This window comes from Armigeres subalbatus, chromosome 3 (assembly GCF_024139115.2).
Source record: "Armigeres subalbatus isolate Guangzhou_Male chromosome 3, GZ_Asu_2, whole genome shotgun sequence".
In the NCBI taxonomy this organism is placed as follows: Eukaryota; Metazoa; Arthropoda; class Insecta; order Diptera; family Culicidae; genus Armigeres; species Armigeres subalbatus.
Genome location: NC_085141.1, coordinates 41,975,044 through 42,001,916, shown reverse-complemented (window position 1 = coordinate 42,001,916; position 26,873 = coordinate 41,975,044). Strand labels below are relative to the sequence as shown.

Here is a 26,873-nt window from a genome sequence, read left to right as displayed (position 1 = left end):
CATCTTGACGGACGAACGTGTGGTGATCGAAAGGTGGAAGCAGCACTACGAGGAACATCTGAATGGCGCTGAGAGTACAGGCAATGAAAGTCAAGGCAGCGGAGGAGATGACTACGTCAGTTCAGCGGACGATGGAAGCCAACCAGCCCCCACCTTGAGGGAAGTTAAGGAGGCCATTCAACAGCTAAAGACCAATAAAGCAGCTGGTAAGGATGGTATCGGAGCTGAGCTCATCAAGATGGGCCCGGAAAAGCTGGCCACTTGCCTGCACAAACTGATAGTCAGAATCTGGGAAAACGAACAGCTACCGGAGGAGTGGAAGGAAGGGGTTATATGCCCCATCTACAAGAAAGGTGACAAACTGGAGTGTGAGAACTTTCGAGTGATCACCATCCTTAATGCCGCCTACAAAGTGATATCCCAGATCATCTTCCGTCGTCTGTCACCATTAGTGAACGAGTTCGTGGGAAGTTATCAAGCCGGCTTCGTTGACGGCCGCTCGACAACGGACCAGATCTTTACTGTACGGCAAATCCTTCAAAAATGCCGTGAATACCGGGTCCCAACGCACCATCTGTTCGTTGATTTCAAGGCGGCATACGACAGTATAGACCGCTTAGAGCTATGGAAAATTATGGACGAGAACAGCTTCCCTGCGAAGCTTACCAGACTGATCAAAGCAACGGTGGATGGTGTGCAAAACTGTGTGAAGATCTCGGGCGAACACTCCAGTTCGTTCGAATCGCGCCGGGGATTAAGACAAGGTGATGGACTTTCGTGCCTGTTGTTCAACATTGCGCTAGAAGGTGTCATGCGGAGAGCCGGGTGTAACAGCCGGGGAACGATTTTCAACAGATCCAGTCAATTTATTTGCTTCGCGGATGACATGGACATTGTCGGCCGAACATTTGCAAAGGTGGCAGAACTGTACACCGCCTGAAACGTGAAGCAACAAAAGTTGGACTGGTGGTGAATGCGTCAAAGACAAAGTACATGCTTGTGGGCGGAACCGAGCGCGACAGGGCCCGCCTGGGAAGCAGTGTTACGATAGACGGGGATACCTTCGAGGTGGTCGAGGAATTCGTCTACCTCGGATCCTTGCTAACGGCTGACAACAACGTTAGTCGTGAAATACGAAGGCGCATCATCTGTGGAAGTCGGGCCTACTACGGGCTCCAGAAGAAACTGCGGTCGAAAAGATTCGCCACCGCACCAAATGTGTCATGTACAAGACGTTAATAAGACCGGTAGTCCTCTACGGACATGAAACATGGACAATGCTCGAGGAGGACTTGCAAGCACTCGGAGTATTCGACAGACGGGTGCTTAGGACCATCTTTGGCGGTGTACAAGAAGACGGTGTGTGGCGGCGAAGAATGAACCATGAGCTCGCCCAGCTCTACGGCGAACCCAGTATCCAGAAGGTAGCTAAAGCCGGAAGGGTACGATGGGCAGGGCATGTTGCAAGAATGCCGGACAGCAACCCTGCAAAGATGGTGTTCGCTTCCGATCCGGCAGGTACGAGACGACGTGGAGCGCAGCGAGCGAGATGGGCAGACCAGGTGCAGAACGACTTGGCGAGCGTGGGGCGTATTCGAGGATGGAGAGATGCGGCCTCGAACCGTGTATTGTGGCGTCAAATTGTTGATTCAGTGTTATCTGTATAGATGTAGACTAAATAAATGATGAATGAAATGAATGAACACACATTTTCGCACAATTTCTACATTCCTGAGCGAATATTTCCATACAACGCATCTCGTTCATGGAAACATCCATATCTCAGATGATTGTCATCCGATCTGTGATACCCATATATCAATCAAATCAGTAAAAGCTCTAGTTTCTGTAAAAGAGAATAGCAAGGTCCAACATTTCATCCATTTTAATAATATAGGCGCACAAAATCTAGCAGTTCTGACATGCCCTCAAATAATCCGGAATTTCTCCTGCGACCAGAACATGATTTTTAACCCATTTTTCAAAACTAGATAAATTCCCTGACAAACCATGCCAAAACCAAAGGAACCTGGTAATATTTCACTGAGCAGTGATGAATTGTATATTAAAAAAAAATCCCGCCCTATCATTTTGACCAAGCCCGGTACGTCTGCTTGTCTGTGATAAAACGAAGGGTTTATACCTGCCAGGTAACATTTTGAATATTATTGAGAATATGTATTTGGTTTAAAATATTTTGATCGACTTATTTGCTTTATTTACAATATTGTTCACTTTACCCCACCGCCTGACCATTTTACCCCGCCCAAAATAAAATTGAACTATTTTGGACTAATTTTAAATGATCAAAACAACATATTTAAATATTTTTTCAATTTTTTTTCACAACAGGCTTTGTTAACCAATAAGATAAGCTTCGACACACCTGCATTGAACAATGCAAGTTCTTGATAGCCACTTGATAATCAGCAGCAGTTCTTAGGGTGTCCAATTTACCCCCACCACCCCTACATATATCGATGAAAATTCTATATTTCTAATGTTTCAAAAGATAAACACTGTTTTTTTAGTGGAATTTATTCAGTGGGACATTTATGCTGCGAAATTGAAGACAAAATTGATAATTCCAAGCATATTTGTCCCAGTGCTAGAGTATCATCAGATTACTTTGCGCTTAGCAAAAGTTTAGTTGGGTCTGGATAATAACCTGTTTCAAATTAGATGCGTTAGGTGTTTTTTAAGGTGGTTTAACCTTTTAACCCATTGAAACTATACCACAACCCATATTCTTCCACTGAATGATTTGATAATGAAAATTGGCCTCTTCGAAGTAATCTAATACATGTTGTATGAAATTTGTTTCAATGGAACAGTTATGCTTGGAAATTCTACAATGGGACAAAATGACCCGATATTTTTTCGCCAAGTTTTCGAACAAACTATATGTATTTATTTGTTCACAATAAAATATACATTAATTTAGAACGTTTGGTGCATAAAACTCAAAAATGATAAAAATCGCCATGGGACAGATATGCTTGGGACGGCAGTATAGTAAATGCGGGATTCGATCAACATTTTTCGCATGATCTCGCCGGATGGTTGATAATCGAAATATAGGCAATTTACTATAAATGAGGAAATTTTACCACTACCTGGAAAAAATCAACTTTTCAATAGTTTAACGCTTTTAATCCATTGTTTTTATTAGTTGGGCAAAATCTTAAAGAGTTCGTCGCTCGATTGCTACCAAAATCTCCAAAATCGGTTGGAAGACGGCTAAGTTATTAGCCCATACTTCCTGATCACTTTTCGTGACGGTCACAAATTTGAATCCGCAGAATGACCTCCCCCCCTATCTTCCCGAAAGACGTAATCCTGCGTAAAAAATTTCAAACCCGATTTTTTTAAAAATTTTGTCACAAAATGCAAAAACATGCATAATGATCGAAAAATGTGATCAGCTTTTTTGATCTTTCTAATGTGATTTTTTCAATATATTTTGTAATGCACGAGAAAGGCATCATCACTGCTACGAGGATAATTTTTTTAGCTTGTGTGTTCAAATATTAAAACTGCTGTAAAAACCAAATTTCTTGGCCGATTATTTTTGTTACGAAATAATTCCAATGCATTCCATTCGGATGAACCTTGATTCATATCCCACAATACGGCTCCAGAATTATTACAGTTGCTCCCTGTTTTGCTAATTTCTCATGAGTTGCTCCAATCTCATTTTTCTTTGGTAGGTTTTCTGATAGGCACGCCACCGTTCATAATTTCATTACACCGACAGCCTGTTGTGATATAATAAAAATTTGGTTTCAATTAAGTCGTAAAAATCAAGTTTTTTCGAAATTGTTTAAATAGCCAGATTTTTTTTGACCCAATCCACATCATGCATTATATATTTTGAAAGAGTATTAAATCGTTTCGAAATAGATTTTTCTCCTATCTATCTTCAACATTTTTTTTCTTGATTCTCAAAAAAAATTTTTGAATCTCAAACTTATACAAATCTTTCTTCTCCATGTTCCTCTAGACAGCATAAGTTCCCCTTGTTCTTCTAGAGCCAACCGGCAGCTTATTTTCAAAATAACTAAAGAATTGATCTCCTATGCCTTCGATCTCTGTGCTGTGCCTTAGTGAGGTCAATACGCGAATCGAATGTCGTTATATGGTGCCCGTAGCAATCTACTTGGATCGCAAGGATCTAAGAAATTCAACACAAATACGTCAGAATTTGCCACGATATGACGATCGCTATAGATAGAAATCCTTGAGCAAAGAAGGAAATGCGCATCCAAAATGCGCAGCTGTATTCTTTGCAAAAATACTGTTAGGAGAGATCGATTCGTCTCATCTTGTTTCAGCAGGGCCTATATGCTCCGGTGCCGTTCCTTCTACAACGAGAGTTCCTATACACACTCAGTTTTTATTTCTGCAGCTCGACAAAAAATCCGCACAGCCGTCTGCCCAGCAAAATAAAAACTGATATCACGGCAAAAATGACGTCTGTTAGCTGATTTTTGGCAAATTATTTGTTGATTTTCAGCACCTTTGGCAGAAATCTTAGCAAAAAATATATGTCTGCCAGGGCTCGGCGGTGCGAATCTCGGTAAAAGTTTAAAGATTTGTTGAGATCCTGGTAAAACAAATTTAATTTGTAAGACTTGATGCCAGAAACAACAAATACGGATTACATGACCCAATTAGGGTTATGTAGTCAGCAAACATGGACCAGAAGGTGAGTCAATGTCCAGTCCATTCTTCTTTTTCAATGGCACTACATTCCAACTGGAACTTGGCCTGCTTTTCAACTTGGTATTCTATTAGCATTTTCTCAGTTATTAATTGAAAGCTTTTCTATGCCCACCATTGCATGAGTATGTATCTTGTGTGGCATGTACAATGGATACCCTATGCCCAGGGAGTCGGGAAAGTTTCTAGCCCGAAAACATCCTAGGCCGGAGCGAGAATCGAATTCGCCATCTCCGGATTAGCAATCCTACGCCTTTGCTCGCAATGCTCGAATGTGCATTAGGGTGATGTGATTCAAAAAATCGATTTCGTTCCACAACGCACATCTGATTGTGTAGTATGTGCTGAGTGTCCTCCGAAAATTTGAGCTAATTTGGATAAAAATTGATTTAGCACAAGACGTTTCAAGTTTGCATGGGAAATTTATTTTTTCACTACTGATTACTGATTATTTCGATTCTCCATTAAGCGCAGGTTAAAAGGAAACTTACATAGCTAAAAGGAATACTCAAGAGTAGGGTTTCGACTTTTCGTTCCAATGAGACCAAAGCAAGCGTATTTTTGGGCCAAGAGAGAATCTTTTTTTTTTTGTTTATGTTGAGGATCATCTTTTCTCCAGAGTTAGCCTTGGAAAATAAACAAAAATCTTGCCTATTAGATGAAAATCCGTTCATTCGTTTCATTCGTCATCAATGACAAAATTATATGGACACACCGGGACTCGAACCCAGAATAGTTGGGGAGGGGGTTCGGTTGTAGGCACCCTTTTGTGTTTGGTCCATATCTTTGGCCCTGGTTGATTTTTTGCCGACATTTGTATAACAATGGAAAGCTAGACGTGTAACCTTACTACTAGCGAAGAAATTAGTATGGTTTCATCGATTTGAAAAAAAAAAAAATTGACGATTTAGAAAATATGACATTTTCGGACATTTCGATTTTGTGGTTCGGTTGTGGGCACCCTTGAAAACTTAGCTAAAAATAAAGAAGCAATTATAAAAACCACCCCGATTTAAAGACAAGGAATAGTTTACTCATTCTAATAGCCAGGAGACACTAAAAAACTCAAATCAATCTACCTAGCAGTGTTAATGCCTTCCTCGGTGCATTACTTTAGGTAAAAGGGTTTCAATTTTTCAGTGATTTACGTTTTATTGGCACGCATCACAGTCAAAAAATCCTGATTGATCACCCTACCGGCAACAGTGTCTTTCTCGTTCATTACAAAAAGTAATATTTTTGCCATAAATTTTGATCCCATAGTCCGATCTGAACAATTTTCAATAGGAAACCGCATTCCGTGTTTTACTACGGTCGAGTTAAGTCGCATCGGCGCAATCGGTCGATCGCAGTTAATTCATTGAGAGGTGTCCAATTACGCCCCCGGTCTTTCGGGTAAAAGTGATTACCCCACTAAATCGGTAACGCGAATAAGCAACGCAAGTGTCTACCAAGAGTGCAAATTAAAAACCAACCAACGAGCAGAGCTTATTTGATGAACAGTTCTAATTTCCCCCGTATGGGGGAAAACCCCGGCGGTGTAGCCGGGGAAAAAATTATGGTAATGGAAAGGATGGAGGAGGGGAAAAGCTTCCATGGAGTGTCCCCAGTATTAGTGGAGAAAACAATCCAGAGCCACTGTGGGACAATAATTGCGGCTAAAAAAACGAGAGAAGGAAAAATATTTGTAACAGTGAGGAATGAAAGTCAGGCCAAAAACCTGGCTAAAATTGAAAAACTAGTGGACGGAATTACGGTGAAGATTTATGAACATAAATCATTGAACTCCTGCAAAGTGGTAGTGTTCTGCCGAGATGTGAAAAACGATACGGACGACGCAATTCGAGACATGTTGTCAGATCAAGGCGTGTTAAATGTAAAGCAAATTACGAAGGGCGCGGAGGACAATAAAATTCCTACCGGCATTTTCGTGATAACCGTGAAAGGAACCAGGCCACCTAAAGAATTTAAATTGGGTTACCTCCTCTTGCAGACAAGACCATGGTACCCTAACCCGCTAAGGTGTTTCAAGTGTCTCAAGTTTGGACATACTAGCATTAGCTGCCCGGTCAAGGATAAAAAGTGCAGTAGGTGCAGTGAAGTCTACCATGAAGAATGTGGCAACGTAGCAAAATGTATTAATTGTGGTGGTGGGCATGGTGCATTTTCCAAAGAGTGCCCAGTTCTGCAAAAAGAAAAATCTATTACGAAAGTGAAAGTGGACAGAAACATTTCGTTTTGGGAAGCCAGAAACATTGTTGAATCAGAGAGCAAAACAGCTTACTCAGATACAGTGATATCATCAGTTGAAGAAGATGTTAAAAAACTTACTAATGAAAACAAAGCCTACGTAGCTAAAATCAACGAGCTAAATGAAGAGAAGAAAATGTATGCTGACACCTTGAAAGCTAAAATGGAAGTACAATTCGAGACAAAGCTCATGCAATACAAAGAAGAATTGATCAAATGTTGCCAGGAAAATGAAAAAAAAGTGACGGAAATGCAAACAAAAATTGAGGAAATGCAGGAGACGTTAGACTCAGTTCACAAAGCATACAAGGAAGAAAAATATAGAAGAAAAATTGCAGAAAAAGAGGCGGAAAAACTCAAAGAAGATTGCAACAAGCTCAAAAACCTATTGAAATCATACCAACAAAAAATAGCCCCCAAACACACAAGGAGTCTGGATAACACCTTGCTCTCACCACCTAGGAAGAAAAAAGGAAACACATCAATGCAACCATGTGAACAGATGGAGTTTGTTGAATCGGATTCAGAACAATCCATAGGATCTACCCACCATGACGATAATATGTAGTAAGAATATTTCAGCTTAAACGAGACCACAACACCATACCCAAGATTAACAAGTAGTCAAAACAATCCCAAATAATATAAAAATAGCACAAAATAATAACAGTCCAGCAAACAACGAAAATTTTGCGGTCTCATGGAATGTCAGAGGATTAAGGAAAAGAAGAACCGACTTAAAACTATTAATGGCTTCCATCAACCCATTGGTAGTATGTCTACAGGAAACAATGTGCCAAAAAGAACAGCAAGCTAACATCAGTAAGTATAAAATATACCACCGTCAAAGACCTGGTTTAGCCAGATCAGCTGGTGGAGTGATAACGGCAGTAAAAGAGGACATAGACAGCAAGAGTATTGACCTAAATACAAATTTGGAAGCAGTAGCCGTAAAAGTAGGTGCACCAATAAATGCTAACATACTAAACGTATACCTCCCTCCCGGAACCCAAATCCAAAAGGATGATATTTCTGAATTACTCGCTCAAATTCCTAAACCTATGATAGTGATGGGTGATTTTAATGTACATCACCCACTATGGGGTTCAGACGAAATCAGTTGCCGAGGAAAAATTATAGAGTCAATCATTGACGAAGAAAACCTTGTAGTGCTCAACAATGGTGAAAACACATATGTGAATAGTGCTACAGGAATTGGATCCTGCATCGATATATGTTGTTGTTCAGATGTACTAGCTGGTACTCTGGAACTTACCGTTTCAGATGACTCCTATGGAAGTGACCACATACCCCTAATTATATTGATGCCGCAAATACTACAGGAAACACAACGTCTCCCTAAGTGGAAAATTGATGAAGCAGATTGGGAAAAATACCAAAATACGATTGAAATCACTTACATAGATAACGTTGTTGACCAAGTCGAAGAAATAACAAGGCAGATAAACAGAGCTGCTGAGCAATCGATCCCAAAAACAAAAGGAACCATCACAGGTAAACAGGTGCCATGGTGGAATAAAGAAGTTGCAGCAGCCATTAAAGCAAGAAGAAAGGCTCTTAGAAGCTTGCAAAGAAACAAAAAGGGAACTCTACATCCACAACATACCCAAGAATTCCGAGATGCAAATATCAAAGCACAAGACACTATCGTAAAAGCCAAGAAGAAATCTTGGGAAGACTTTGCCCAAAAATTCAACGTCCACACGCCGGCCAAGGAGATGTGGAAAAACTTCAGCAAAATTCAAGGAAAATTTAAAAGCCCACGTATCCGAGAAATCAAATTCAATAATAAAAAAACAACCAACAACAAAGGAATTGCTGATAGTCTTGCTGCACACTTCGGACAAATATCCAGTGATAGGGAATACTCTCCAGCCATTCTGGCATATAAAAATAACATCGAACAATCCCCGATACTTATAAACCAGGAAGAAGAAGCCGGATATAACTCAGTATTTTCCCGAAACGAGCTTGAAGAAGCAATGGAAGGACTTAAAGGATCTTCTCCAGGCCCAGATGGCATCCACTATGCCATGATCACCAAACTGCCAATAGAGTACAAACATCTGCTCCTTAACACATATAACCGATTGTGGGAAGGCTCCGTATACCCAGAAAGCTGGGCCAAATCCATAGTGGTTCCTATAAACAAGGGAAAAGGAGAAAGAAGTTGTCCAGGAAACTACAGACCAATCTACCTAAATAGTTGCCTTGGTAAGATCCTTGAGAGAATGGTGAATAACCGTCTAATGCACCTAATTGAAGAACGTAGGCTACTTAACGACCACCAATTTGCATTCCGTAAAGGGAAATCTACATCGGACTATCTAGCACACTTTGACACCGCAGTTAGAGAAGCTATGCACAAAAAGATCTTTACACAAGCAATCTTTCTCGACATTAGAAAGGCTTACGACACCACTTGGCGTAGGCTGGTACTAAACAAAATCTGTGAGTGGAAAATAGGAGGCAATCTTGTTAAATACATCCAAAAAATCCTGGAACGAAGGACCTTCAAAGTTAAAGCCAACAATACTCTGTCACAGGAAACAATAATGGAAAATGGCCTATGTCAAGGATCAGTGATAAGTGTTACGCTATTCCTAATTGCAATCGACACCATATGCGCAGAGCTTCCTGCCGAAGTTAATGCACTCCTCTTTGCCGACGATGTGGTCCTTTTTGCCTCCGATGGTAACAGGAAAAATCTCACAAAAAAATTACAATCAGCGCTTAAATCGGTTGAATCATGGGAACAACGCACCGGCTTCAAAATCTCTACCGAAAAATGTGTAACTATAGCGTTCAAACACCCGAGATCTAGAAAACAAACAAGTCAAAGACTTATATTGAACAATGTCCCTATACCAGAAAAATCATGCCACAAATGCCTAGGAGTAACATTAGATCAACACCTCACCTACAAAACACACATCGAGGAAACAAGAGCAGTATGCTCCCAGAGAGTCCAGTTTATAAGATCCATCGCATCCAGATCATGGGGTGGAGACCGCCAATCCCTGATAAAAATCTATAAAGCAACCGTACTTGAAAAAATACTATATGCAGCCCCGATCATATCTTCAATTTGCGACACGGTAATCAAACGGTTCGAAAGTTTGCACAACAGCGCTCTACGAACTATCATAGGAGCATTCCATACCAGCCCAATAATAAGCATCCAGGCCGAAGCAGGCATCCCAAACATCAGATTTCTTTTGAACCAAAAACTAGCGATATTTGCAGCAAAGGTAGCCAACAATGCTCGTCAACCATCAAACAGCGAAACAGAAGAACTCAGCAGCAACAGTTCAGGGGAACTTTGGAATCAAGGACCAACTACTGAACCAAACACCATAAAAACTAGAAGTAGCCGAATCATTGAAGAACTAGCAACTAACATCCCAGCAAGTAAACCTTTCTACATACCATCTACTCCACCATGGAAAAGAAAACAAATACTTGTCGATAATACAGTTCTACACGCGAGCCAGACCGGAAACAATCATCTGGATTTAAGCCAACTATTTGCTCAACGAATGCGTACTAAATACAGATTCCATACAGTTTTATACACTGACGGATCAAAAACAGACTCCAGAACCGGCTTTAGTGTAATTGTGGAAGGAAACGTAATACGTAAAAGAACCCATAACTTAATTAGCATCTACAGCGTCGAAACCATGGCGGTAATTGAAGCTCTGAAGTGGATATCAAACCAAGATAGAGTAGGTGCTTTTATCATATGCACCGACTCTCTGAGTGTGATAACAACTATCGAAAAGAGAAAGATAAAATCTTCCCTCAAAGATGAAATAACCACACTGTACAATGACATATTCGATAAGAGAACATCCATTACCTTCTGTTGGATCCCAAGCCACATCGGCATTCCTGGGAATGAAAAGGCCGATACTGAAGCCAAACGAGCCCTCGAGCTTAACACCATTATGCAAAAAATAGTTGATCACAAGGAAATTAAAACCATCATTAAAAGAAATATGATTAACAAATGGCAATTGGAATGGGAATCAACCAGAAATAACAAATTAAGAGAATGCAAAAATACCACTACACCATTTAGAGAGGCAACAGGAAATCGCAGAGAGGACGTTATACTAACCAGACTACGAATTGGCCATACGCAATTAACGCATGCCTATCTACTAGAAAAAACAGATCCACCCAATTGCACAAAATGTAACCAAATTCTTACTGTCAAACACATTATAGTCAACTGTCCAGGATATGATGATGCTCGGGAAAAAATTGGGCTCCAACCAAACATGAGAGAGGCATTGGCCGACGACAGCCGCCAAGCAAAAAAAGTGCTATCGTTCCTCAAAGAAATCGCGCTGATAGATGAAATATGACACACAACTACCCAACGGAAAACCTAATATAAAACAGTAGAAGTGTTGAAAAATTCAGTTCATCAAGTTCCACCAGTTTTACCAAAACCTCACTGAAAATAGGATACTTCTAATCAAAGGAAGACAGAGTTAAGCACATTGACGATCGGCTGGCCACCGTAATCGAGAACTAGGTACCAGTCCCCAAGGCGTCAAATCTTATCATAATAGGATGGATGTTCTGCCAGCGGACCGGATGAGACCAGTGAATGAAATATACATTATCTAGATCCTAAGTTACTCAAACTCTGTGAATTGAACAACCAAGACTCGAATAATATTTAAAGAGTCTTTAATAAACATAAAAAAAAAATAGGAAACAATGGGAAAGGATTCCCCGTCGAATGCAACTTGTTGCAAGTAAATCGGTCAACGCTTTGATCCAAAAAGTTTGTGTATAATAACTAGATATACCCGAAGAACAAACATATTAAATAAACTCATTATTTCAATCAATTATGTCTAAATAATTATAAAAACTGCATTAAAATGTAATTAAAAATAAGTTTAGGGACAACTAAAACAATATTGAATGATTTATCAATAAAATGATGGTGCCCATAATCGAACCAATTAGGGTGCCCACAACCGAATTTCACAGCCTTTTTGGAATATGAAGAAAACATAATTTCCTGCTTAAATTTTGATGGAAATCGTCATTGAGCCTCAAAATAGATTAAATTTACTGTATAAATACGCATTAGAACTAACTTTTTGAATTAAATCACTTCAATATATGACACTTTGAAAAAGGCAAAAAAAAACTTTCATGTTGTTTTTTTTTGTAAAAAAAAAAGATTTGTTCCTAGTTCAAAGTAGAGATGCCCATCCGGTTAGTTATTGAGCACAAAACATCATGCTACTATAGCAAACAAATGACGGTTGTCAGAATGACAGCATCTGTTATCTGTCAAAAGATACATAGGGGTGCCCAGAACCGAACGGTACCTATAACCGAACCGCCTCCCCTAACAATAATACTCCGTACGCACTTAAATCATGTGCTTTTGAAAACGCGAGTGCAACCGATGGTCCGCCACAACTGGTGACCGAAGTCGATCAAAAGATATAGGATGAAGGTACCTTCGGGTGCAATAGTGCCCCGATGATCTGAGATCGGTAAGTTCACGCACTACAAACTACTCGAGCTAGTGTCCGGCGGTAGCCTACTTTGATAACCGATTTCCAGCGCCTTTGAGCCATTCAGCTCCCATTTCGATCGCGAACGACTCGCATAGTCTCCGGCAGCAGATCTCTCCTATTCCGACGAGAAGGCCAACATTGTGTGGATATTTTGAATTAGATTCAATTGAAATTCGAAACGTTGTTATTCTTTTAGGCGAAGTCAATTAGAATTACATTTGGAATTTCGCTTTCTTTTTTGTAACTAGAATACATGGTCGGGGTTCAGCAAAACAACACCAAGCGCCAATGAAAAAATACCCATTTTCTTGAACAAGTTTTCGTGTAGCAGATCCAATTGATCACGAATCGTATCGGATATTCTTCCACCCTATAACTGAGGATATCTACCAACAAATGTACGAATGAATTAATTTGAAATGGTTTCCGTTTTCATTTTACGCACAAAGTATCACAAGTCAGTCAAAAAGACGCTTGGTGCAGTTTCGCTGAGCCCCGATCAAATAGCTTTCATCATTTTTTGACGTAGGACTACGTCTGTGTTTTCTATATTGGGGTACACTTTACGATTGAGAAAATCGGGGACCGTCACGAAAATATGATAGACTTTAAACTTTAATATCTAAGCCGTTTCTCGATGAATTTTAAATTTTTTTTGGACCATTCGATCAAGGATGAGTCAACGCTTCTTTGTATTTATATGAAAATACTGAATTTTAACTATTTATTATCGATAATTGATAAAAAGTTTAGAAATAGGTCAACCAACCAATCACGTACATGCATCACTAGCACAGACATCAAAAATCAATCACTTGCGGGTTTGGATCTAATCCTCAGTTTGAACAAGATTTTACGCAGAGCAGACGCATCAAAGCGATCGCAGTGGAGCGGACACAGCATCACGGAGGCGCTAATGACATTTTCAAAGGAAATCCACCGCATTGGTGGTGGTGCTCGATGTGTTGCTGCAGATAATTCAACCTCAACGAAACCGAATTTCATATGAAGAAAAGGTTGACCATAAAAATAGCACTGTGGCGATCCCGCACCGCCAGTGCCGATGCTGAAAATTTATTACAAATTGTGGTGTCAGTTAGTTGGAAAGGAACATTGGGGAAAGAAAATTGGTTCTTCTCAAGACCAACATTTTACGAAAAGAAAGAGTTAATTGCGAAAATGGACTGTTTCGGTGGCATCGGGTTGGGCGTGGTAGTTTGGTTGTTGTTAGTGATTCCATCCATTCAAATTCACTACATCATCTCCCTCCGACGCGCTATCAAATTCGCTATTTACGATTGAGTTTTGCACTTTGAAGAAAGTTTATTTCGGATAGTCGGATCAACCTTCTTTTGTATAAAATCAATGAAGACGCCACCTCAGTGGAAACTTTCTACAGCAACCACCCATCGGTGAACGTCGCTCGGATAGGCAGATGGCAAGAGATAATAATTGGTAATATGGAGAAACTTCGTCTTGAGTGAAATTTCTGCTGTTATTCTTCGTAACCATACACATCTAAGATAAACTACATCTCATAACAAAATTCAGAATCGAGAAAATTTCATAGGATTCTTAGAATTCGTAATTCTCCGAACGGTCCGTTGTCTGCGAAATCCCGATCGAAATGGCTCGCGCGCGCCGAAAAGCAGCTTTCTTATATCTAATAAAGTAATTCCATTAGCCCCGCCCCTTCATTAATCGTTATGAGTGCACATTATATTTATACCCATATCAGATCACAAAGGGGCGGGGCTTAATTTATTAAATACAAGAAAGCTGCTGTTCGGCGCGCGCGAGCCATTTTGATCGGGATTCCACAGAGAGCGGTTCGACATTCAATGCAGCGGAGCGGACACAGCAGCACTGAGTGGGTGGCAATGCTGAAAATTTATTTCAACTTTTGGAGGCTTAGCGAAAAATCATCAAGTGGCGGTCGGACAGTTGCAACGCAAGGTGTCGACAAGCGATTGGATGCAGTTAGTTATTGGACAGAAGGCGCATTGGGAAAAGAAAATTGGTTCTTCTCAGGACCAACATTTTATGGAAAGAAAGAGTTAATTGCGAAAATGGACTGTTTCGGTGGCATCGGGTTTGGCGTGGTAGCTTGGTTGCTGTTAGTGATCCCATCCATTCAAATTTATTGCATCATCTCACTCCGACCCGCTATCAAATTTGCTATTCACGATTGAGTTTTGCACTTTGAAGAAAGTTTATTTCGGATAGTCGGATCAACCTTCTTTTGTATGCATAAGGACCTTTTTGGAGGACACCATCCTCAAAAATGGCCGAAATAAAGGAGAAATAAGCAGAATCAGAAGTGGCGTGAAACCAAACACAAATATATTTATATGCAACGTTTGGTCTTCGCCCGCGATGTAAGCGTTCGTGGCAAAGTAAGGATTGTGATGTCTCCGACTGAAAGCCAGTCGAGTGGCTTCAGCGGCCAATGAGTCATGTTAATTCCACGGTTAGAGACTCAAAGTCGATCCAACTGGGAACAACTATTCGACTTCTTGATTCAGTTGGCTTCCGAGCAGTTTGCTCAATGTTAATAAAACGACACAAATTATTATGGCAAATACTATCAATTTCGAATAGCTACGTAGTCCTACGTCACCTTTGCGTACAACCCGATTGGGCTGCACCTTTGAGTTTTTGATTCAAAAATTTCAAATTTGATGTTTATTATTTTATTCAAAATTCAATTGAAAAAAAGCTTCAATAAAATGTGATTCTTTGTTGGCTACAAGCCACGACGACGACGACGAACGAACGACGTTTTCTTTCGGTCGGCCGATGCTGAAAAATGTGTCCAGAAATTACCTCGAAAAACCACCAAGAAGTACATGGATAGTGGCGATAGAGAACAGGATACTGAACATAGAAACTTGGGATATTGTTTGATAATTTTTACGAGTCTTTATTGGCCTGGTGATCTCATTGTTGACTATATGTCATTGAAGATTCACGAGGGGACGCATGCAGTAAAAGGTGAAGTGAGTTTGAACTGGTAGAACGATGGTAGTTCTAGAAGTATTGAACTATTTCTAAACTTTATACTGCTTCATACTGCTTTTTCTCATATGATAAATATGAAATGGGGAAAGGTTTGGAGAAACATCAAGCCAATTTGTCCCATGCTGTAAAGACTTGCATATGAGTTTCATTGCAATGATAGTAAATGAATAGTTTTTATGCATGTTATAGTTGAGCAATCGTTTATTTTGTCACTTTTATTATTATTTAAAAAGGTATTGGCGGTGATTTATTACGCACAAAGGCAGAGGGAAAATAATTAGATTTTGACTAATCATCAAGCTCCTTTTTGTGATATTCATATTATTATCATCAAATTTATCATCCTGGTTCACAGCACAGAACAAACTCATCATCTTCCAATTGACGATGCTGGGTGAGGGATACAGGATGAGGCATACAAAAAATTAAAATTCTATCGAAACGAGCATGTTTGGCATTACGACTTTCGATTCGATCACGAAAACGAATTATCGTTCGAGGAAGTACAAGAATAGCAAGATATTTTAGCATTATGGATACTCGATAGAATACTGGAAAACGACTTAAGTCGAATGAAAAACGCTCGTCACCTTTTTTGCTTATAACTATATTCGCTATTTTTCCAGTATGTGAAGAGAATGAATGTTTTATTATTGTATCTTGAATAAAAGAATGCCATTAGTATGCCTTCTTTTAAAATTTCAAGGCAGTATGCTTTTTGTAATTAGATTTTTTGATTGGAATTTAAGTGTGGTGTAATACAAGAAAATCTTTAGCTATGTTGGCATATTCATTTTATTTGGTTGATTTTAATAAATCATAAAAAATATTGATAAAATGGGTCAAAAGCAAATCACTTTGTTTAGTATTATCAATATATAAAATGGGGAAGGGTCATTTGGCCGAAACCCATTCGGCCGAAAGCCATTTGGGCGAATGCCACTAGGCCAAACAAGTCAGTAAGCCGAACAAGCCATTAGGCCGAAACCCATCTAACCGAATGTCATTTGGCCGAAAGAGTCATTTGGCCGAAAAGGTCGTTCGGCCGAAAGGGTCGTTTTGCCGAAAGGGTCGTTTGGCCGAATGGGTCATTTGGCCGATAGGGAAACCCATTCGGCCGAAAGCCATTTGGGCGAATGCCACTAGGCCAAACAAGCCAGTAAGCCGAACAAGCCATTAGTCCGAAACCCATCTAACCGAAAGTCATTTGGCCGAAAGGGTCGTTTGGCCGAAAGGGTCGTTTTGCCGAAAGGGTCGTTTGGCCGAATGGGTCATTAGGCCGAAAGGGTCATTTGGCCGAAACGGTCGTTTGGCGGAATAGGTCGTGACCCTTTCGGCTAAATGACCCTTTCGGCCACATGACCTTTTCGGCCAAATAACCCTTTCGGCCAAATGACTCTTTCGGTCAAACAACCCTTTCGGCCAAATGACTCTTTCGGCCAAATGACTCTTTCTGACTTAGTCATTCGAAATACATGCGAACGTGTAATGGTTGTTACGTCAAATATGAAATCATGGCTGTCAACTGAACGACATAGGGTTTTAAGGTGAATCGCGTTGGAATACAATTTCAAAGCTATAAAACACTTTCAGGGGCACATAACTTTAAAAACAAACAAAAAACAGACAAAAGCGAGAAGCAGTTTTTTACCTTTGCTCACTTGGTTTTCAGATGTGCTAATCGCCTATTAATTAACAGTTGTTTGAGCAAAAACTCGAGGTGAGGGCTGGAACGGCCATTGTGGCAGCCATTTTCGGACTCAGGCGTAATTGACCTTAACGTTGTTCTACAGGTTAAGGTCTGTCAAACCGAAACTTAACTTCTTGATGTTTCCGGGTTTGATCGATGTGTTCCACTATTTCAAGGGTTTATCTGCATTGAAATTTGTTTAGGCTTGTGCTTTGTTCGGGAATATTAAGGTATGACAACGAATCCGGAGCAATGGACAAAATATATTCTAGTTACAAGATAAAGATTGTCGCTTCGGTTCCCTTTGTTCTGCTGTCCGAAACATGGTGGGTACTGTCAAATCGTATGCATTTTTCCTTCATAGACATTTAGCACCCTATCCTCGCCAGCAAAAGATGCTCCGGGGAGCGGCGACAGCGACAATCTTTATCTTGTAACTTAAATATCTTTTCAATGGACCATGACAATGTAGGACGTCCCTTGAAACTCATCTATTAAGGTTGTTCTACGAAACTGTGGTATAGCATCAACAGCAAACATGATGTCGATCTGTCGGAAAAAAGAGACCATAAAAATAGGATTACATATCATGATTTTTTTTAACTTGAATCTTATTTTTGAAATGTTGAAGAAATCTGATTTGTGCGAAGATCTTGGATATTTTTTAAAATTGAGCCTGAAGTCATTAGCCCAATTACTCTTTTTATTGTACGAAACATCAAATTATTATTTGATGTCTCCTGAAATTGATCCAATTAAGCATAATGTATTTAGTAATTTGCTAGTATTGCAATGCGTATCAATAGTTTTTGGTTTGTAGTAAAAAAAAATGTCTGAAAACACGTCTCTATAAATATATAATCGATGCCACACCAACCTACCAAATAATTAAATAGAAAAAATGAAAAATCATCCATCAACATTAATTGCTCTACCTTCGGATCATTAACTTGAAAATTGCATTTGAGCACAACCCACCAATCTCTTTAACTGCTCATATTTTCCCTTTTCACTCATTCATAAGACATTAAAGCATCGAATCACAGATATCTTCCGAGAAGTACAGTACACATATACCCGGCAAACTAATTATAAATCACACAGAAACGTTCGGCGAACCTTCCCGGCAGGATTCGTACTGTTAGGTGGGTCGGTTGGTATTCCAGCAGTGCTGGAAAGACTGGCCCCGCTGGTCCGACAGAAAAGGTCATAAATTCAATAAGACCGCACAAAACCAAATTAAAATATCATAGCATTACGAATTTGAGAAATTATCCCCCACTGATCGCAGCTAGACGATAGATAGCAGAGCGGAGGGCAACTGCTGTGGGAGGAAAACATGCGTGGAAATTGGTGATGGCGGCGAGGTCCATATATTCGATTCACCCACCAGTCACGCCAGTAGGTTCGTACATGTGTATTTAAAGACGGAGCTAAGGGACGGAATTATACGAGAGCAAATGGCACATTGCTTGGCCTTCGAGCTAGCCTGGCAGTACAACGCAATGTTGATCATTAATCAGCAGGGAAGCCGTAGTTAATGGTCAATGCTTCTCCCATTGAAGTAAAAATGCTCGCAATGATTTACAAATATTAGCATGTTTATGTTTCCTCGCGATAACTCTCATTAATTTTACCCCCGAGGTTTTCCAAACGTATTTTCAGGTGTTTTTTAAAATTTGTCTCGCCTCAAATGACACCTCGCCGGCACCGATATTTTTCTTCGGCAAGGCGCTATTTAAAATCTGTCACGTCGCTGATCTATATTACCGACGCTGGAACAATTTTGTAGAATTAAAGATTCTATATTCAAGATATTTGGCGCAGAAAATTCCGTGAAAAAACTCCACCGAGGAAATTCAAAAGAAATTTCAGAAAAACTTTCTGGGGTAATTAAGAACAATTTCTTCTGATAATTCTGATTTTTTTAAATGCTGACGACTGTATGAACGAGCTCCTAAAGACTTTTACCATTAGCTCTGATTATCTTATAGTTTAGAGATACGAAGAACTTCCGTATGCCCCGCGGGACAAGTTTGTATTTAAAAAAGTTTCGATAGACAGGCTTTTGGAGCAACTATATTTAATGCTTCTGACTTTGCTTTATAGTAGATTTCGTGATAACACATGCATCATAGTTTAGTTAGGTGTTGTGCGTTGTCTAATGGCTTCATTGCATAAGGACTTTGTGACGATCGTAAATTATGCATTGAGTAAATAACCGTATTACCTGTAGCAAAAACGCGAAATGTTCAGTCTTAAATCACAGATCAGCAATCAAAGCAAGACATTAACGATTGTGGCCTAATGAAATAATAAAATCTACAGATGAAAAAAAAAATAACTTATGCGTGTGCATCAATCTTAAGTGCAGTGCCAAGATACAGGAAATAGGTGGACTAGCAATGAAGAAAATAAAAATGTTAATTAAAATCAATTAATGGGATTTGCTTCAGTGCCACCATGGGCGGATGATAAATCAACGACGAATGATAAGCGTTTTTTTTAGCCGCTGTTGATGAATGTATTCACCATGCATCACAAATGGGTAAGCTTCTCAGGTTTTATTACCATCGTAGCTCTGCTCAACGCGAAGTCGTTTTGTCCGTAAATTGGTCTTAGTTACAAATTGAGGTGAATCGGTGACGAATTCAATTTCATGCCCTTCGACTTCGGTAATTTCGAAAACACAAATTTCAACAAGAGATTGGAGCAAAACCATGGCGAAGTTTTCATATTAGTATTTTCACATCATTCGTGAAAATCTGCTTTGTTCAACATTAATCATTGTCAATATTTTTGATAGCTCGAGGGCGGCCATTCCGTTGATTATTGCACCCATATAAGTAGTCAGGTGCCCACCGAATTGAATCAGTCAGAGACCTTTATTGAATCCCTTGAAAATATGTTTTTTATTGGTAGCTGTTCCACTTGTAGCTGATTTGTATCTGAATTCAACCTGCAATAAATCGATTAAGCATTTTTCTCCTCAGTCATTCCAATCGAATACGCAATAAAAATACACAATGTCACAAACTGGTTCTCCCAAAGTTTTAACCGCAATGAAATGCGTCGCCGACGGTGGTCCCAAGAGCTGGTCCTACATGCATTTGCATCCAATTCAATCGGATCGTCTGCGGTTTTCCTTCGAAAGTTAAGCGGGCAGGACTCCACGCAGCGCGACGATAAGTCGGGCAGGAACAAAACAGTTATCAGCTCGTTTCGTTGCACTGACTGACAGCAAATAAAGCGCACTGAAGCGTTATCGGTACCGGGGCCCAGCCTGCAGCCGAAGTCTGAGCGAAGGTTCGAAAACACATGCATCTTGACACCGTCACTCAATGGAAAACGAGTCGTTAGGGCAGATTATAGGTAGTGCAGTTCATCCATCAATTCTGTCCGATAATGATGTTAACCCTTTCGAAATCATTTTTTCCATTTAGCTGAGGATTTTATGTTTTAAAATTTTTGCTTTTACAATTTTACTTATTTTTTGCCTTTCTCGTACAACAAAGTTGTATCGAAAGGCTATACTGGCATAGTACGTACCCTTGATAAAGCGTACAATGTTCCTCGTTAACACAAAAAAAACTAAGTTTTCTGAACGTTTTGACGTAGGACTTACGTCTCTCTTTACTATACCAGGTGTCATTTCAAAATATTCAAATCGACCGCGTTACGCTGTGTTGAAAGATTTTAAACGTTAATAGCGTTCGTCTCAGTGGACAAATTTCTGCGGTAAGCCCCTCAATCGACAGATTTCAAGTATGCCTTTCATGTCCATGCTTGATAAGACCCGAAAAACTTGTTTCAATAGGCATGAAATTGTTTTCAATGAAATACATTGAGATCAAGGGAACCTATAAATATGGGTACCGCATAATTCTTGCATCATTCCATTACCACGTTCTGATTGGTGCAGACACCAGCGAATGAGCAGCCGCTGGGTCTGCCGAGAAGCCATAAAATAGCGCAACGCAATTTTTTCCTTTCATTCTGACCGGGACAAGCGAAGCAACCGCATCATCAAGTCATCGAAGCCACCATCATCAGCCGAAACCTAGCCAGTACAGCAGCAGTCCACCCTACAGACCCGACAAATCAGCAATGCTGAGCAGATACCGGCAGCAGCAGCAGAGTCGAGCCGAGACCGGCCGGCATCGGTGATGAGCCGAGACAGGCTGAAGGAAAGCCACATGCATGCACTACATGCTGCATGTATGTCCAAAAAACAAACGGTTCTTCAGAGAGCCAACGATCAATATCAAAGCTTTCAATTCCCTTCGGAAATAGAAATTGCAGGGTTGTTACGGAGATCCTGAAATATTTTCCGCGCCAAATCCGCGCCGACTAAAAACAAATCCACGCCATTTCCGCGCAACATGAAAATCCATTCTGCGCCAAATCCGCGCGACCCAAAACAAAATTCTAAGCAAATACACGTTAAATATCAACACCCAACCAGAGAATGCATGATTTTATGACAATCGTGCATGAATTCCATGCACAGATTGCATGAGGCTGAGGCCCATGCACAGATTGCATTAAGTCGATATAGCAAGCCATTGCATTAGGTATCTGGTCACGAGAAAAAGGAACTAGGTTTGTGTTTGTGTCTACATAGAATCTATTTTTAAACTTCCGTCGAGGAACGAATTCTTATATACTTCGCCAACCTTATTTGCTTACAAAAAAAATTGACCGAAATCGAGAATTGAACCTATGCCGTCCACCAAGCCTAGCGCTATCCGGCTGACGCGCTTGCCATCTGGGCTATACACTAGCTGAGAGAAGCAGTGATAGAAGACTATTATAATCCTCGTTCTATACTATGTGAATGAAGTAGAAGGGTAATAGAGATAGCAAAGGGCGATGAAAATGGAATTGGCTCTGCGTCCTTGTCCACCATCAAGTTGAACGGTGTCGGGAAGATTGTGTGAGTCGAAGCTATGCTGATGTGCACGAAGCATATATTTGTTGCTGGAGGAGCTAAAGAGAGTCGTTAAGATGTGTTGGTCGAAACCAAATAAACCGATTTAATGCAATGAGTTGACGTAACAAATATTACATTCTGTGATTGGTTTGCATGCGAGATTTAATACAAAATGATTAATGCAAAGAATGTCACAACTTTTTGTTTTGCGTGAATGCATTGATCAATGCAATATTGGCATTGATAAAAAAATATGTAGTAAAACATTGTTTGATACTGACCGCACACAAAGCGAACGTGACTGAATGATCGTCCCATGTTATGAAGTCTAAATCTTATCACCCGAAATCCCATGTCCGGGTGTTTCCTTCCTTCTACTACTAACAATTTTGTCTCAGAAAAGAACACCCTACTTCCCACCTGAACTGCAATTCTAAGCTCGCTTGCACGGCTTATTGGCCTGTATCAAGTGAAAAGTCCCGTTAAGAAATAGACGCCAGCAGCGAGCAACAAGCGTAAAAAAGAAGAAGCCCTTCAACACGTTGATGATGATGACGCTTTGGCTGACAAAGAATCGGGATACAAGACACTAGCTGATTGGCCCACCAATTGGGAAGCAGAGAAGATTCAAAATTAAGTAGTATAAAAGAAAAGTGCACTCGCTCGCAGATCATTCAGTCTTTTTTATACCATCACTAGAAATTCGCGGTTATTTGAAAAGATCGTTTTCTTACTTTTTGCACTTAGCCGAAGCAAACAGCCTTTTTCAAGGCTCTAAGAGTTAAAAATAATGTTCTCCTTCAGTAGCTATCGCACGGATTAGAAGGCCCTTCAGTGGAAGGGCTGAGATACAGTCTACATCCCCTGCTGAACCAACTTGTGGTTTATTTAAGGCAGTCCTTCAGTGGGAAGGTTGCCACTGTCGAGGCTAATATTTCGTGACCGGACAGATACTTTCTGAATTTATTTATCTAAAATAGTTGATGTGAGAAATTTGGACATATTATGTATCTTAAAGGCATGGTCAAGTCAAGTCCTACGTCCACTTAGCGGTTATGTCACAGACATTACCCACTGTTCGTTTTTAATTGAATTTTTAATTTGTTTTAACCATGGCACATGCGTGGTATCCTTTATATGCTACGTGACAATTTTACTAAGTTTGATTATATCGTGGAGACCCAGATATCCGAAACCTTGGAAAGATTTCGCCTCTGAGAACATGCAGATGAATCTAAATTTGAAAATTCTAAATACTCAATCAAGTCGACTCATCCTATCCTGATTATTGAGACAGTGATCTTTTTTCAGGAATACGAGATGTTCAAGGTTCGCCAAAACGGTTTCCAGTTCAAGCCAAGTTATCTACTAGATCGACCAAAGCTTTTGCAATGACCTTAACATCGATATGTACCCAATCTGGTTCAATAAGCTTTGTGCACTAGACTGGCCAAGGACACGGAAAGTTGTCAAATTATACGACTAACACCTCCGCCCCCTTCGGAAATTCCTTCAGGAATCCCTCCGGAAGTTCCTCCAGAAAATCCTCCCCAAGTTCCTCCAGGTGTTCCTCCGAAAGTTCCTCAAAAAAATCAACTAGGACTCATAGGAGTTACTCCAGAAATTTCTCCGTGAATTCTTTCATAAATTCTTCCGAACATCCACCTTAAAGTATTTCTTCTTTAATTATTCTAAATATACTCAGGAAATTCTTTTATTTCCTTGGTGATTTCTTCAACAATTCACTTATGGAATTGCTTCAGAAGTGTCCACGTCTCCTTTCCCAGAATTTCCATCATTCAGAAATTCCCATGGAAGCTCCTCCTGACATTCTCTGGAGTTTCTCCAGAAATTTCATCAAGATCGCTTCAATAATTACTTCGGGGCTTTTTCAGAAATTCCGTGTAAATTTCTTCATAAACTTATGTGGAAGCCCTGGATAGCCACTCCCTGCTCACGCCCCAGGAGTGCTTCCAGAAACTACTCTAACAACTCTCCCGGAAAAATGGTCAGGGATTTTTTCTTTTGGAAACTCTCCCGGAAATTAGTTGAGAAATTCATCTGGCAGTAGCCTCTCCAGATATTCTTCCGGTAGTTTCGTCAAAACTCTTTCGGAATTACCTCCAAAAATGGCCCCTAAATTCCTCTGGAATTTCTATAAGAAATTCTTCCTGAAGATCCTGCCGGAATTAAAAAAAAATCTACCGGTACTTCCCCTAAAATATCTACAAAAATCACCCGAAAACCAGATTTCACAGCGATATTCTTAAGCAATAACATTGGAAATTCTTCTAGAAGCTATCCCTCTTTTTCTTCTGGAAATTCCTCCATGAATTCTAGTGGCGTTCTGCGGGCAATTCCTTAGTTTTCTGAAGAACAATTCCCACATTTTCGGAAAAAGATTATTTATGTTTAGCCGAGAATATGCATATATAGAAAATAGATACATAAAAGAAAAAAAAATCAAAAAACTCCTAGGATTTGTTGAATAATGCTTTGAAAATCCTCAAAATTATCCGTATTGTTATAATTGTATCGGCTCAAGTCGAAAGTCGAAAGCCCTTTAGCTGAATGCCACTAGGCCAAACAAACCATTAGGCCGAAACAAAAGATATTTTAGTTACAAGATAAAGATTGTCGCTGTCGTCGCTGTCCGGAACATCTTTTGCTGGCGAGGTTAGGGGATCTATATGTCAATGAAGGAAAAATACATACGATTTGAAAGTTTAGTACCACACATGTTTCGGACAACAAACAAAGGGAACCGAAGCGATAATCTTTTTCTTTACAAGAAATAATTCTTATTTTTTTTTTATTCGTAAATTTATTTGGTAGGCACTCGTGTTCCGAACCGCTACTGTGCCGTGAACCACTGTGGTACTCTGCTCTACAGAATCCACACAGAATCTATTTTTAGATGTCCATATTTCGTCATTGTTTTCGTTGCCAGTCCATATCATCGTGTGTCCATTGTGTTCATTTGTCCATGTGGTGGGTGAATCCAGTGATCGTTGCTTTGTTCGGTTGCCATATTGGTGGAGGGGCTGGGAATCGAACCCATGACCATTCGCTTATAAGGCGAACGTGTAGCCATGGTACCCAAGTAACATTTCAAGTTTTATTCTGCTCTAGGAGTTGTTTTCAAGATTAAATTATAAGATCGACCAATAAAACCCACTTTTACACGAAAACCTTCTGATGACCACTATAAGAGTAAGATATGGCCAAGTGGCCCTCTCAGGATAACCGCTATAAACCTATTATAAGAGTATTTATAAACCCTTTTTGAACCATCCGCAAAAAAGGGAATTTGGCTGCGGCAGCTGTCAAATAAGATGCTTTGAAAAAAGAGAAATAAATCTTTGAGTAATAATAACAAAGTAAATTGTTGATGAGAATATTGATGAGAGTTGATACAAAATAATATTTTTACAGGATTGTTGTTCATTGTACTTTTATTAAAATGAGGTGCGCTTTCGATTTTATGGTGAAAGCTGATGAAAAAATTAGATTGCTTACCACGCGCTCTCAAAATATTGTAGTTTAGGGCAATAAATTTGAAAAAAATATAACAGCAATATCGTAAATCTTCACTTATTGTATTGATTTTCCACCTCAATATATTTTTAGTGCAAATCAATTACCAAAAAAGTTGATTACGTGCTGGAAAAATCGTCAAGTCATGAATTTCAGTGATAAATATCACTGACTTGAAAATGCCTCTACTTTTTCAACATGGCCATCATAAATTTCGATTAGAAAATCGCTGTTCTTATTACAAACCGTATTAAACTCTTTGCAATGCAAATATTCTTATTGGGGTTATTCATTTGACCACATTACGACCAAAAATTATGGCTTTATCCGAGCTTTGAAAATAGGATTTATAACGCTCTCAATCACAACCGTAGAGCTGCTCATAAGATCAATAGGCGTTTGACGTTTGAAGCTTTTTCAGCATATTTATGAGAGGTTTATTGATAGCAATAAGAGCGCCAATAAAACTGTGCAACTAGCTATGGGGATTGCTATTTTAAATCCATTATAAGAATTGAATAAATCTAAGAAGCATGGAAATTGTTACTTGGGCACCTACGCTACGGGACCCCCTTGAAAATAATTCTTATATAATATAAAATATCTTTTGCCGAAACCCATCTGACCGAAAGTCATTTGGCCGAAAAGGTCGTTTGGGCGAAAGGGTCATTTGGCCGAAATGGTTATTTGGCCGAATAGGACATTTGGTCGAATAGGACATTTGACCGAATAGGTCATTTGAAAAGTGAGAAAAGAGACGTCTCAATTTTCATTCCTCATTTCTCACTTCTGTAACTGTAAAAAGTGAGAAGCGTGAAGTATGTAGTAAGACGTCTCATTTCTCATTTCTCGCTGTAAAAAGTAAGAAGCGCGAAGTGGGTAGTGAGACGTCTCACTAATCACTTCGCGCTTCTCTTTATCACTTCTCGCTATTAAAAGTGAGAAGCGCGTAGTGAGTAGTGAGACGCCTCACTACTTCGCGCTCCTCATTTTTTACAGTGAGAAGTGAGAATTGAGGAATGAGAAGTGAGACGTCTCCTTTCTCACTCCTCATTTCTTTTATCTCATTGTGAGAGATCTCACTACTCACTTCGCACTACTCACTTTTCACAGTAGGAAGTGAGAAATGGGGAGAAAGAATTGA

General features: G+C 39.8%; 2 protein-coding genes across 5 annotated transcripts in view; one reads left to right on the top strand and one right to left on the bottom strand.

Annotated features, from left to right (window-relative positions):
- Positions 1-26,873, bottom strand: part of LOC134227546 (zinc finger protein sens-like) — a 555,365-nt gene that overhangs the window by 118,494 nt on the left and 409,998 nt on the right. The window contains exon 1 of one of the 4 annotated variants that reach the window (XM_062709116.1): positions 17,221-17,239. The exons of the other annotated variants lie outside the window; for them this stretch is intronic. The gene's annotated coding sequence lies outside the window, so the exon portion shown is untranslated. Of the gene's footprint in view, positions 1-17,220; positions 17,240-26,873 lie in introns of those variants that run through there. 4 annotated transcript variants of the gene reach the window in all.
- On the top strand, positions 6,180-7,540 carry LOC134221598 (uncharacterized). Its single transcript, XM_062700786.1, has one exon. The coding sequence runs from the start codon at positions 6,218-6,220 to the stop codon at positions 7,538-7,540; it is 1,323 nt and encodes a 440-aa protein (XP_062556770.1). The 5' UTR covers positions 6,180-6,217.